Source organism: Phoenix dactylifera, chromosome 1 (genome assembly GCF_009389715.1).
Source record: "Phoenix dactylifera cultivar Barhee BC4 chromosome 1, palm_55x_up_171113_PBpolish2nd_filt_p, whole genome shotgun sequence".
Taxonomy (NCBI): Eukaryota; Viridiplantae; Streptophyta; class Magnoliopsida; order Arecales; family Arecaceae; genus Phoenix; species Phoenix dactylifera.
In genome coordinates this window covers 33,814,216-33,828,155 of record NC_052392.1, presented here as the reverse complement: position 1 = coordinate 33,828,155, position 13,940 = coordinate 33,814,216, and the positions used below count along the sequence as shown (strand labels likewise).

The following is a 13,940-nucleotide window of genomic DNA, read 5'->3' as shown; positions in this document are numbered from 1 at the left end:
CATATAAAATGATATAGATAGTAAATAACAATTAATGAACGAAATAAGTAATGTAACGGCATATAAGATAATGACATAGCATATAACCATACATTTCTTTTTATAATAAAACGCCAAAAATCTATATAACATTATATTTTCTCCACAATTATTTCCCCTAAAATTCTCTTACAGTTCATTCTCTCCCACAGAAGACAATGCATCCGAATGGATCATGCTTCTTGTACCTGTTAAGCTCTTCTTACAATTGTCCATACTCATAAATTAAATTCATATATCTTCTTTCTAATATATTATATTCCCACTTTAAGTGATCATGATCCGTCTGTAGATCTTTCTGAGCTGCATAAACTGTTTGGTATAAATATTTAGGTATACGTTACCTTCAAATTTGATTTTCTTCACTCCAAAATTGAACTTAGTTTTTAATCATTTAATTCCTATTGCAGCAGCCTCTTCTTCATATTCATCTTTGTCCTTACTTCAACCATCCCAGAGCCTGGCAACTTCAGCTAATTCATCTTCTTTGCTTAATATGAGATCCACATAAGCTTTGATATATTCACTATTCCAACTTCAAGTCCATATATCAGGCTGGGTAGACATAGTTTTTCAATAATTTCTTCCACAATTTTCTTTGATGAAATCTCTATAATGTCCATTTATACAATAATAATCAAGAGAAATATCAAATATCCATCAATTTTCATTTTTTTCTCTTCCTTATCTTAACGAAAACAACTTGAGAACAACTCCATCAGAACACTATTTAGACATGCCAGACGGATCAAAGTTAGTGTCCATAAAACCGAAACCAAACCGACCAATAATAGAGTATTGTATAATAACAACATGATTTAACTATATACTCATGGTTAAGATATAGCTATTCAAAGTTTATCGGATCTCAAAGATCTATTATACCATTAGTAGAACATTGGGTCATCACGGGGATAGAAAAATGGAGTTGAGAGGTTTTTGACTTTCACCAAATAAACATCTAGTTTGCAGGTCACAACCACATATAACAATTTATTATACATTCATAGCTTAATATCAATGTTTTGTATGCGATATTATACTATTTTTCAGTCTAAATTATAGTATGCATTTCATAAAAATATGAAAATTGGTATAACAATGATAGATAGTGATTGTTATGGCCACTATATAACATTGCTATAATATTCATAATATGTAGAATGATTGTTACATATGAATATATCTAAAGTAAAAATTTAATTAAAGCATGCATTGCTATCGCATTGCTTGGCATACCACATTTCAAATTACATGGACAAATGATTTACAATATTGTTAATACACTACCTGGGGTTTGATTTTGCTTGAATAGGAGTTGTTGGTAGCAGGAGGAGCAACAAATATTTTATTTATGGATAAATAACTTACATTGTTAATACATTACCTAAGACTTGATGTTCTTGAGCTGGAACTATTATTAACATGAGGAGCAACAAATCCTTTATTTTTGAAAGTGCTCCCTACCCAGAAAGTGGTTACGTCCCAACGAGGTCAATCTGCAAATAATCATGATGTGATTAGGTAAGTAATGAACATAAAAATAGAAGAATATTGAAAGGAAAAGCATGGTGTCGCTTAACAAATGGAACAGAAGCTTAGATATTTTTTTTGTGTGTTGACTATTTTCAATCTTAATACATTACGTGGGATTCGATTTCCTCGAGGAGGAACTGTTCGTGTTAGCAATAAATCCTTCATTTTTGGAAGTTCTCGCTACCATGAAAGTTGTTAGGTTCTAAGAATAGATTCTAAGAGTACTTCTCAAACAGCTCAGCCCACTCAAAGACCACTTTCCATCTGCCCCTGTGTGTCGAAATACGCTTTGTGAACCTCTCAACCAGCCGCTCTGTCTCCCTGACCACATGGGCATGATGAAAAGTAGACTAAGAGTCAGCAGCCAAAGTGAAAGATTACACGAAGGTCTCACCTTCAATCGAAGTAACTGCTCAACTTTCATCGCCCAAACCAGAGTACTGCTCAGCCTCGGAAGTGGAAGGCAAGTGATGGGAGAAATACTAGACACCCCGACCTTCCTGTCCTTGGACGAAATCAAGGCAAACGATTTTGACTCCAAGCGAGGAGTCGCCAACCGTGGAGAACAATCGGCATGCATCGACAATAGTTGACAGCCCCAACAACCAATAGCCTTAATAGTCCGCAGTCATGATGGCATCACATTCTGCGCTCTACTAGCACACTATCGCTCTCGTAGACTAGAACCTATACCACGGCTATACTACCGACCACTGCGTAGCCATCATTGCACTCCACGTCGGCCCAAGTAACGATAAACTGGCTTATAAAGGGAGCAACTTAGAGGAGCTCGGGTATGCGATATACACGCAATACGCTACCCTGTTCACAAAGTTGTTACTTTACTAAAATATCTCCCTTCCATACTATTATCTCGTTGTTTTAACTTAGCATCAGAAAGTCTACCATCGAAAATCCTTCAGCAAGTGGACTTCTTGTAAACCACCCAGCTGAAGAGTCCAGCGCTTAATGCTTCAATCAGCCTATTTAGCCCGTTCTGTCTGACCGCTCTTAACTCGATCCGGATATGGCAAACATGCTACGGTGGAATTGTAACTGTAAACTATGTCATTAAATAATTTAGAATTAGATGCCATATTTTTTTTCTAATTATTTGAGCTCCAAATATGTTCCCATCAAAACCCAAAACGGAGCGCCATTAATTTCTAATGTCGGTAACCGCATAGGGCTGTTATTGTCAACGGGCCCACTTTCTTTTCCATGATTAGGTTGGAGGCAGCGAACACAAAAAAAAAAAAGGGTTATGTGGCAACGGCCCCTTAAGCCACATGTTTGACTCCACTGGCCTCCTTTAACATTCTCCTTTTCCAAATAATTACCCACCTCATGAAGGCTTCTAAATGCGTTCCACGTAGAAGTAAATTACTGTAAAAGGTCTTAAATGAGAGATTAAGGAAATCCAAAGGGCACATCGATTAATGGAAAGCACATTTTGCTTCACCGTGTTGAATGGCGTAGGGATAGGGAAAAGGTTAACAATGAATCTCGGCGGAATTTGTGGACCATACAACTCGGACAATCAACGAACTTGCCATGGTACTCCATAAGTGTCCAATTAGTCAAAGGAGCCCCACTGATCGAACGGTCCAAATCATGGAGCTCCGATGTAGCTTCCAGTCGTTGGAAGAAAAAAAATTAAAACACATTAGAGGACCGGAACAAAACCATCCGCTTTTGGGAGTCCACTCCGCTAAGTTGTTTGTGCTGGGGCCGAATCAGGGTTTTTATATGGAAATAAACTTTGTTTTAACAAGATAGCATCAGTACAGATGGCAGGTCAACGAAGAGCCTCTGTTTTATAATATATATATATATATATATATATATATATATATATATATATATATATATATATATATATATATATATATATATATATATATATATATATATATATATATATAGGTACTTCAATGAAGCAGCAGCAGTAGAATCATCATTAGTGGATACAGCACCAACAACAGCAGCAAATCCAGAGGCAGTTTCAGTTCTTGTCGTAGCGCAATAGTTAGTAGGCGATCCAACACCAGAGAGAAAAGACGCAGCAATCATGCTTATCGGAGTTTGAAACTTGTGCGATACCCTGTGTCGACTAAGGCAACTTTGTCTCGTCCGTTTACCATGACCCCTACGGAGTGGAGTAAAGCATGCGCCTCTTCTGCTCGACTCACTCATTGTCCCCTTAATCGTATTCAGCAGCTATATATATATATTAGGATATTATATTAGATATATTATATATTTTAATGTACCATATGTGTATAGCTTGGCAAGCATCTAATTTGGGCATGATGGATATGATTTAATGTGTTATGTTCCCTCTTATTAGTATATACCAAGTTTTTGTTTGTCATTTTATTATTTCAAGAACTCATGTCTATTCCTAATTGTCTTTTACTTGAAGGTCAAGGCTCTACTATTTATTTTCCTTACGTTTCTTTCCAGCTATCTCATGCCAGTGGCATGCCCGTGTAATTATCCAATGCGGTCACAAGCATGTTATCCCATCTCGATGGAAAAGAGAGAAATAAATACATATCCATATGCATACATATGTACAATCACATGACATATATAAATACACATATACATTCATAAATATCTAGGTGTTTGGATGCTAGTTATTGTTGATTAGGTGATGGTTAGCAATTTAACCAACCAAACAAGAACCGAGAATGTCGTGATAAGTTTAATCGATCAATGCCATGAGAGGTAGGCTAACCTAATTAATTTTATTTCATGGAGAGAAGTTGACCACGACAACTCTCTCTTCTCTTCGTTTAGTTTTTCACTTTTTTCATAGCCTATCCCGCTAGCCCTTTGAATGTCAAGTCAATATTGGATAACTTCAACTAATGGTTAGCTAATTTGGGGGTGGTGAGAAAGGGTTAGTTCGGCTTTATTTGGTTCCTGAATAAACCTAAATAAAGTTCACCTTTTACCTTTATTTGGGTTTATTCAACTAGACAAATATCTCACGCACTTGAATAAAGTTCAAATAGTGAAGGTACTTTGGGAATATTAAAAATTGTAAAACATTGTTTTGGTACTTACTTAGCTTTAATTGGTTAAGACTGCTCAATATATGGGGGTAACAGTGAATACTTTAATTTAAACAATGAGACATAAATACTTTTTTTGAATAAAGTTGTCATACATTCTGATTAAACATATTCAAGAACCAAACAAGGCCTACTTGAATACATGCACATTTATGCATATAAGTATATATTTATAGATCATGATCAAAGTTACGGTTTATAAAACTCCAACAAAAGGAGCTATGTTTATAGAGTCTCACAAACAACGAAGCAATGCTTCAATTTGTTGTGAGATTTTGAATATGATTTTAATGTAAAAACTCCATTCCAATGGAGATATTCATATGGGAGAACTGCTCCATATTGAAGCATTGCATCCATATTTGGTAAGATTTCAATCTCTGAGACTTTGTTAGTAAGGAAAAAATAATATTCCATACCACATTCTGCTCCTTTCTTTCAAAGATCCTACCAAAAGGCATCCATGTTTATAGAGTTTCAATGAAGCAACCCTACAGTTTGAAGTGCGACTCTAAATATAATATTAATAAAAAAATCCACTCTCATGGATATTTTTCATTTAGAATCACCAGTCATAATGAGACAGTGCTTTGATGATTAATGAGACTTTGTTCTTACTCCAAAAACAAAACATTGTAATGAAAACTTTTTATACAGGAGCGCTGCTCCATAAGTGCTACTTCATTTCTTTTGAGACTCTGGTTTTATTATAATGTAGGAGAATTTCTCCATATATAAAATATGATAAAATCTCATAAGATATCAATTTTATTATAATGCATTGCTTCAATATTTAGTGAGATTTCAATCTCATTCTAAAAAGAAATTCTATTTTGCTGGAAATTTCTTATACAGAAGTAGTACTCTATAAGTGACGTGATACTTCAATTTTTCTGAGACTTGAATTTTATTTTAACATAGGAGCACCTCCTTTTTTTTTTTTTTGGTACAACGATGGCTCACACCCTACGGGTGTGGATATGGCCAACAAAATCCGAAAACAACAAAACAGAAAGAGACTCCGGCACTATGTCGCCCTCTTTCAAACAAAGCCTTCAGAATGGTGAGCCGCATAGAAAGCGACCCAATCAGTTGCACAGTTCGCTTCCTTGTAGACATGTGTAGCCTAATAGGTGCCACACGCCTGTAGGAGTCTGCGAATGTCCAAAAGCAGCGGCCTGCCCTCACCTGCACGACCCCGACCCCTAATCCAATCAATCATAGTGACCGAGTCGCCCTCAAGAATGATCTGTTCTGCAGCAAGTGTCCATCTCGCATAGGATATGTCCTCCTAGGCAGCTCGGCGCTCAGCACACACCACCGATGAATCGAAGATCCGCTGGCCTCCCGTCGCCACTAGTCTGGAATCATAATCTCAAATGATGAAGCTAACACCTTCGCCTCTCCCATCAGCAGCCATACTATCATCGAAATTCACCTTCAGAAAGCCAGAAGGTGGGGGCACCCAGGATACGAAAACATATCTGGACGCTGCAAGAGCAGAAGGGGTACCCCAGATGTCCCCAGCCAACCTGGTAGGTGAACTTACCGCAGAGCTAAAGAACTCCTCCGCATGTAGTAATGCCCTGGCCACCACTGCCCACGGGGGCGAGCTGCGACCCTCAAAGACTCGTGCATTCCTATCCAATCAACAGTGGTAGGCCAGGTAGGCAATACGAGTCCCTCTCTCCTCCACCCCAGGCCCTGACCCCGGAACCTCCAGAAAGCGCAGGAACTCAATAATGGACGACACATAGGAGCACCTCTCGATTTGTGAAAGAGGACTTAAAATTCTAAAATGAAATTTCTTATACAAGAGAATAGCTCTATTGAATAAAGTATTATTTAAATTTTGCTTTATCTTCACGTGATCCTTGTTCAAAATTCTAAGAAGAATTCTGTTTTATGCCGGAGTATCTACATAAGTAACTTGAATTGAAATAAAACTATCACGTAAATTTTAGAGTAAAATTTCATTTTTGTTCGTCTAAGAATTTTTAAACTCGTATTCAAGTGAAATTTTAGAAAAATTGTAATAGGATAATTTATTCAAAAACTAATAAAATGTAAATTCATATATTTGTTGGAAGTTAAGGAGGATGATTCTAAAATTTTTATGGAAGTTGAATATATAAAATTTTCTTTAAGTATGAAGGATATTATTCTTTGAATACATGGTTCTATTCCTTGAAATTAATATTATCCTTGTGAATTACAAGAACTACATTAATAAATTTATGCAAACCAAATGAAAAATTATATATATCAAACTAAACATACCAACTATGACAATTGTTTCCAACATTGACAATGAAATTTTAAAATATTAAGAAGAATTCACGGAATGTAATATGAATTCAATTCTAATCCAGATTTGTTGGATTAAAAATTATGTCTAACTTAAGCTCAAAGCATGATAACCTAATCAAAATGATACAATAAAGTTATATTTAGTTTAATATACTTATTATATTCAATCTTAGCTAGCACATATCTAAAATCTCTTAGTTGGATGTTTTCTATTCTAGAAGAGGTAATTAACAATAGATTGTTGAATCTATTGAAAGTCTCGAACCTACTTGATAATAAAACCCTATTATGGGTGAATTTGAATATTAACAATTTGTTCGTATCATGTATCTATCCTAAGATTAAAATCCAAGAGATGGATTTGCATTCCCACATATTGAAGTAACTCCCTCTATTTTAAATAAAAAAATATTGACTAGAAAACTATTGTTAGACATCTTACAAGCAGCTTTAACTTAACAGGTTGGCACCGCTCTTATCTTTGCCTATGGATAGAGAGGTTTCCAAGTTTTGATTCTAGATGATAGAACATGTCTATCATATTTCTAGAAAAAGCAATTGTTACCAAACATTTTGTGTTATTTCATAATCATCAATCCGTTGAGTAGAAAATCTATTTAGCATCTTAATCTCAATGATCAAAAAAGTTATGAATCATATCAAGTATTCTTAAACATAAAACTTTATCGATGCATGCACATATATGGATGAAAACATAATTCTAGAATTAATTAATGATGGCATCAAATGACTCATAGATCTAATGGAACCATCATTGCAAATCTAATGTTTTGCTTTAGTATCAAGGATCCAATTAGAGATTACTTTGAAATATATGAAATAAAATAAAAAACATTGAAATTAGAAAAAATATCAGTTGAGGAGCATAAGTTCGAACTTGGCTGAAACTCCTAAAGAGTTACAAAACTCTATCCATAAAGCCGCACTAGTGAGAAAAATTAAAATTAATTTAAATAAGAGTAGTAAGGCAAATGCAAAATCATTTTAATTAAGAAAAATTGTATAATGTTAGAAATTGATTTATATATATCTACTCATTCAACTATATAACGAAGATAAGGAATCGCTAAATAATTATCAAAAAAGTCCTAAAATCCTTTTTTTGATAAATTTAGGTGTAGGACACTAGAAGAGCTATCTTGATATTAAGCTCAAAGCTATATTGCAATGTTATATAGAAGGGTGACAAAATAGAGAAAAAAGAAAATGTAGTGGCAACCATGTACAAGATTTTCTTTCTTTAATAACTAATGGAAAGATTTAGAAGACAATCTAAAGCCTTTTTATTGGATTTGGATAGAGAAACTACAAACAATTTAATTTGGCCATACTAAAATAAAAGAATATGCATAAAGGAGTGGTAATAAGTTTTTAATTTATTTGTGGCAAGAGAAGTAAGTTTTCATGTGCATGCTCCAGGTGTAGGTTAATTGCAAAAAATCATAATTCAACAATAACATGAGAATTAAATTATATGCTAAATTGGAATCATGAAGGAAATATCTCAAGAAAAATGATGCAAAACTTGGTTGAAAAGTTTGAAAAACAAATTAAGTGAAAAAATAAACATAGTAAGGCTTCTACTAGAATTTACAGCCTGCTAGAAATATTTGTATAATATTTATGGCAATTGAGGCTCAGAAAAATTGTGACATGCAAGACAATCTAATAAAGTTAGATGGGATATTGCATGAAGGAGATGGTAGTTTATGTTAATCATTGTATGTTTGAAACTTGAGAAATCTCTACAAGTAAAGTAGACATGGAGCACAAAGTTGTCCAGCAGAGAGGCTCTAAGTATAGATAATTAGTAGCTTACTATAGCACCTCTTATTGGAAGTTTGTATAGATCCTTTGCGGTGAGTGATTTGCACTATAGAGAGTAGTATAGCCTTGGATGGCCACCACATCATCCAATCACGGATATGGATGGTTATCAAACAGGATAGGTGCTACATGCCATACATGGCATGTTTTGTGTGATGTACACCATGCTCAGTCCGATAGCTATCAATCTTCATGATCGGATGATGTAGTGGTTATTCAGACTTGTATCACTTTATGTGGTGCAAAATATGTGAGGATTTTAGATTGAAGTTTGGATGGATATATCTAATAATTTTCCTTATATATACGTATGTATCAAAGAGAAGTTCAGATCTCCCCATCATGTGCCATGTGTCAGAAAATCAGTACGTCACGTGTCACATGTATCGCATATCCTGTACATCACCCACTTCCTGTTAGGAATGCGAAATACGGAGAGGAAGGCATACACCTCACCGACCCTGTATACTCCTCGTCATGCCTCACCAACCAAGGAGAGAGGTGCACATCATGAGCCCTCTCTATTCCTTATGATACCCACCTCCTCCTCGTAGGCATGGCCGCCCGTCTAGCCAAGCATAGCTTGGAGAAAGGAGGGGCATGGCCCTTTCCTATTTCTCCCCTTCTCTACCACGAAGATCACCACCACCACCACCATTCTATTCCTCCTTTTTCTCTTTCGTGCACGTGTGCATATTCCTCAACGTCAGGAACCATCGCCACTATCACTATCCCTTCTCTCTCTCTCCTTCTCTCACTATTGCTTTCCCTCACCCTTGTGATAGGGAGGGTGGCACTGCGAAAGATAGTGGCAACAATAATAGGGGTGGGGGGCGGGTGAGGACAAGAGTACTAGTAATCGACAGACGATGGCAATGGTAGGCTCCAGGCTTCGGTGGAGGGATGACAGTAGGTGGGAGACTTTCGGCAACTCAACAGCGAGGGGAAGAGAAGGATTGTTTGAGAAGAGAAAGAAAAAGAGAAAACTACCATGGAGTTCTAGAATTTGTTAAGCACTCCATTCGACTTATAGTTATTCCATTCTTCGCCAAATCTAAACTTAGTTTTCACGGCTACTCTCCTGCTATCGTCTTTTACAGAAATTATAAAAAAAAAAAATTCCTCTAAAACCTAGGGTTGATATTGGTCAATAATTATAGTATTTGTTAACATTTATTATTTCATATATTTGAATATAATAATTTTTTTTGCTGCCATTGCTCGCTAGTATACAGGAAAGCAAAGATGCTAGTTCTATTTATCCAAAAACTAGAATCTGTAAAGTTAAAAAAGTACAGCAAATCACAGAAAATAATTGAAAGTAGTACAATATTAACTAAATCGGTTTTTGAAAAAAAAAATTGAATTGTCTGATTCATGTGTCCTTGGCTAATGGTCAAAGAATGCTGCTTGATACATACAAGTTCTATGTCACCTCGGACAAGTATGTAACACATTCGTAAGATTTAGACTTAAGAAACCAATCGTTCAACCAACATCACCGAAGATGACAGCACCAGCAGTGGAACCACCATGGTAAGTTTTTTCATCAGGAGCAGCGATAAAAAAAAGCCAGGCAGGAACTTGTGTTCGAAGGCTCGCAAGGCAGAATAAAAAAGAAAGAGGCTTGAGAGCCAAAAGGAAAGCATCTTCTCTCTCAAAATAACTTAGCCAATCATTGGGTCTACCCTGGTGTGGGTGGGATGCTCTGAGGTGACCACAGCATCACCTATCTGTAAACCAGAGAGAGAGAGAGAGAGAGGTCATATATAGAAGGTGGTAAAGGCTATAAGGAGGAGGAGATGTCGGGAGACAGTGAATGGGAGTTAAAAAAGGAAAGCTGATTCATTGCAGGAATCTATAAAAATTTATGGCGGCTCTCAAAACTAGCAAGCATGAAAGGCTTTATGTAAGAGCAATAAATTTTCCTTAAAAGTTCACCTTTTTTTTCTCTCTATTTAACTCTTAGAAATGTCTTTCCTTGGTGTTCCTCTTCTCTTCCTTCTAGTATAGGTGAAGCCTTCACCTCTGTGAGAAGCTTGGTGTAGAGAGCTAAAGAGACAGCATGGAGGTGGCTCACTTGCAGAGAAGATTCATTGATCTCACAACAACCCTATTTCAGCAGGTATGAAGACATCTTTCTTTTTTTATCGGGGTGTCTCTGGGTTATATATGAGGGTATATTGATGTGGTTTTTCTGGTGATGAAAAGGGGATTCTGGACAACCAGTTCATACAGCTTCAGCAACTGCAGGATGAGAGTAACCCTAACTTTGTTCATGAAGTGGTGTCTCTTTTCTTCCAAGATTCTGAAAAACTTCTCAATGAACTGAGCAGGATCCTGTGAGTGATCTGATCTAAACCCTCTTTTGTCTTTTCTTTACATTTCTTTTTTTGTTTGTTTTTGGTGGTAGTCTTTTACTTTTTACTGTTATTTTTAATTGTGTCTCTCTCTGTACATCCATCTCTGAAGAGATCATCAGATTGTGGATTTCAAGATAGTTGATGCTCATGTCCACCAGTTCAAGGGCAGCAGCGCCAGGTATGCACATCATCCCCATCTTTCTTTTGTGAAAGTAAAGACTAGCTGGGAACCTAATCGCCTTCCCTCAATTGAACGTTTTCTTCGATTGGTGGACTATGATCCTATTTGTTATCTTGATTGTTTTTATAGTTATCAGAAATTTGATGACCTGAGTAATTTTAACCTAACTGGGAACCCGTATTCTATTTGATCTGAATCCACTTTGTAGCGGATGACAACACTATGTGGTTTCTTTTTGCTATGTTTGTTTTCATATATTTATTTGGTATCAAGTTGTAATCAGAGTTTTGTTTGAACAGCATAGGAGCTCAGAGGATTAAAGATGTCTGTATTGCCTTCCGCAGCTGCTGCGAGGAGAACAACAGGGACGGGTAAGTGGATTCATGTTTTCGTTTTCATTTCTGCCACCATTTATTGAAATTAAAACCAATTCAAGGCCTTTGCTCCAAAAGGAGACAATTAAGGCCATGGCTAATTTCATCCACCATCAAAGTAGTTTCCCCTGAAGTAATCCTATTTCTTCTAAACAAGCCGAGCTTTGTGCAGATGTATCAGATGTTTGCAGCAAGTTAAGCAAGAGTACTGCCTTGTAAAAAGCAATCTTGAAGATCTATTCAGGGTATGGAACAAACTTTCACGGAACTCATTTTTTCACCTCTACTAGCCTACAACCATTCCACTAAAGTTTGTTTACACCTTTTCTCTTTAATGAATTATAGCTGGAGAAGCAGATTTTGGCAGCTGGGGGGTCAATTCCAACTATGCAGTAGAGGCTGTCTGGCACTTGTCAAGGAGTTTAAAGATGTCTTAGGAAAACGAGTCCATGTTCTTTATTTGTTGAGCTTTTGCTATCTGTTTTGTTTCTAACTACTTTTAAAGATTTGTGCTTGGTACAGTTGAAAGATGCCACCATTCCTTTACTTTGTGGATGATGTAAGACTGTTTCATAGTATCCTGGATTACCGGAATGATAGTGTAAGACTGATTTAAGCATCAGTATTAAATGCATCATGCTTGATTGATTTGCTGCTTCTACATTCCTTACCCCCTGCATGTCGAGTTAGTTTCCATGTTTCGAATTCGTGACCTTGAGGTCGCAAGTGAGCTACCTTATTGTTGCATCAAGGTTCACCCTTTTCCTAGCAGGGGTGCAAAGCCATCTCCATTTTGGCATGATGTGGTATGGTTGAGCTATATTTACATTTATTACTTGTTCAGACATGGGAGATTATACTAATCATTTTTAGATTTGTTTGTTTGGTCTCAGGGAGAGTTGTTACACTAGCCATAGAAGCAATAACGATTAGAAGGTCCAATTGAATTGAGGTCTAATCCATATATATAGACTACCAAAAATGTGATATTTCTGGGAATGTCAAATCTTCCGAATGCTACACAGTATGGTTGGGAAATAAAAGAGTATAAGTTTAGAACTTATCTAATAAAGGAATGAGTGGAATAATGGGTTGTTTTGGTGTTAACTTCTTTTTTTCCTTTTATCTTTTTGTACATTTTTTTGGTGCTGAATTCGACAAAGGTAAAATGATTTTTTCATAATTCCATTATTAGCTTTTGATTATATGAAAAAAAGAAAAAAATGAACAAATGGTTAAAAAATGATTGGACCTCTTATCAATAGTCTTTAATCAAAGTAAAATGAAAGTATCTGTTTTCCTATCTGTTTTGCTATCACCATAAACGTTAATTATCTAACAATTTTGGAGAATAATTTCTCATTTTTGTCTTTAGCATGAAACCACTTTGAAATTTGTTGAGTACTGAATTTTGCATCACTATAGAGTATAGACTATCATCAGGAGGAGTGCTCTTGCATTGTCTCTTCAATGGATTTCAGAAATGGACATGAGTTTCTAAATGTCGAATGCTATAATTTGGTCTATGAGCACATATTTTAAATTCTTGTGCATGGAAATAGCTTATGGATGTTAGTTTTCATGAATTTTTGGGAATTTCTTTTGAGCATTTTACTTCACAGATCGTCCTCTGACCTATACTAAAGGTCAAAACTGATTTTCCCCTTGCTTTATCCTCCGAAGTACTGCTGACAAGCTTCTTATAGAATTATATTCTCTCTCCTGCACAGCATTATCATACATTTATCTTGAAGAATAACCTAGTTGGATGTAAAATATTCTTCTAAAACGTGTTAAACATATGAACACAGGTGACAAACGCTTGTGCAAGGAGATAACTTTGTGGATGTTAGTTTGATTTCAAATTGCATAAAAAAAATTTAATGAAATTGGAATTCCAAATTGTTTCATCCTGTTTTTAACATTCCTTTTGACCCCTTCAGAGATCATCCTCTGACCTACACTACAGGTAAAAACAACATTTCCTCTCACTTCATCCTCCATCAGTGCTCTTGACAAGCTTTTCATAGTGTAACTTTTCTTTGCTCTACAACATTATCGTACATTTATCTTGACATCATTGTTATCACAGTACTCATCATCATATTACGGTGGAAGAAAGATTTAATGATGATATAGGTTAAACGATCATACTGCTTGTAACTCGAACATTCGAAGGTAACTCATGTTCCACAAATGTACCATG

At 35.9% G+C, this 13,940-nt stretch overlaps 1 protein-coding gene across 2 annotated transcripts; it reads left to right on the top strand.

The window, feature by feature from the left end:
- The first annotated feature begins 10,289 nt into the window (after positions 1 to 10,289).
- LOC103710949 (histidine-containing phosphotransfer protein 1) lies at positions 10,290 to 12,389 on the top strand. Of its 2 annotated transcripts, none has more exons than XM_008796883.3 (7): positions 10,290 to 10,725; positions 10,825 to 10,941; positions 11,028 to 11,158; positions 11,289 to 11,357; positions 11,660 to 11,731; positions 11,907 to 11,979; positions 12,080 to 12,389. In XM_008796883.3, the coding sequence occupies exons 2-7, from the start codon at positions 10,882 to 10,884 to the stop codon at positions 12,128 to 12,130; spliced, it is 456 nt and encodes a 151-aa protein (XP_008795105.1). In that variant the 5' UTR covers positions 10,290 to 10,725; positions 10,825 to 10,881; the 3' UTR covers positions 12,131 to 12,389. The 2 variants fall into 2 exon arrangements, with proteins under 2 accessions (XP_008795105.1, XP_017699246.1); XM_017843757.3 differs by having other exon boundaries at positions 10,415 to 10,725; positions 10,830 to 10,941.
- Positions 12,390 to 13,940: the final 1,551 nt, after the last annotated feature.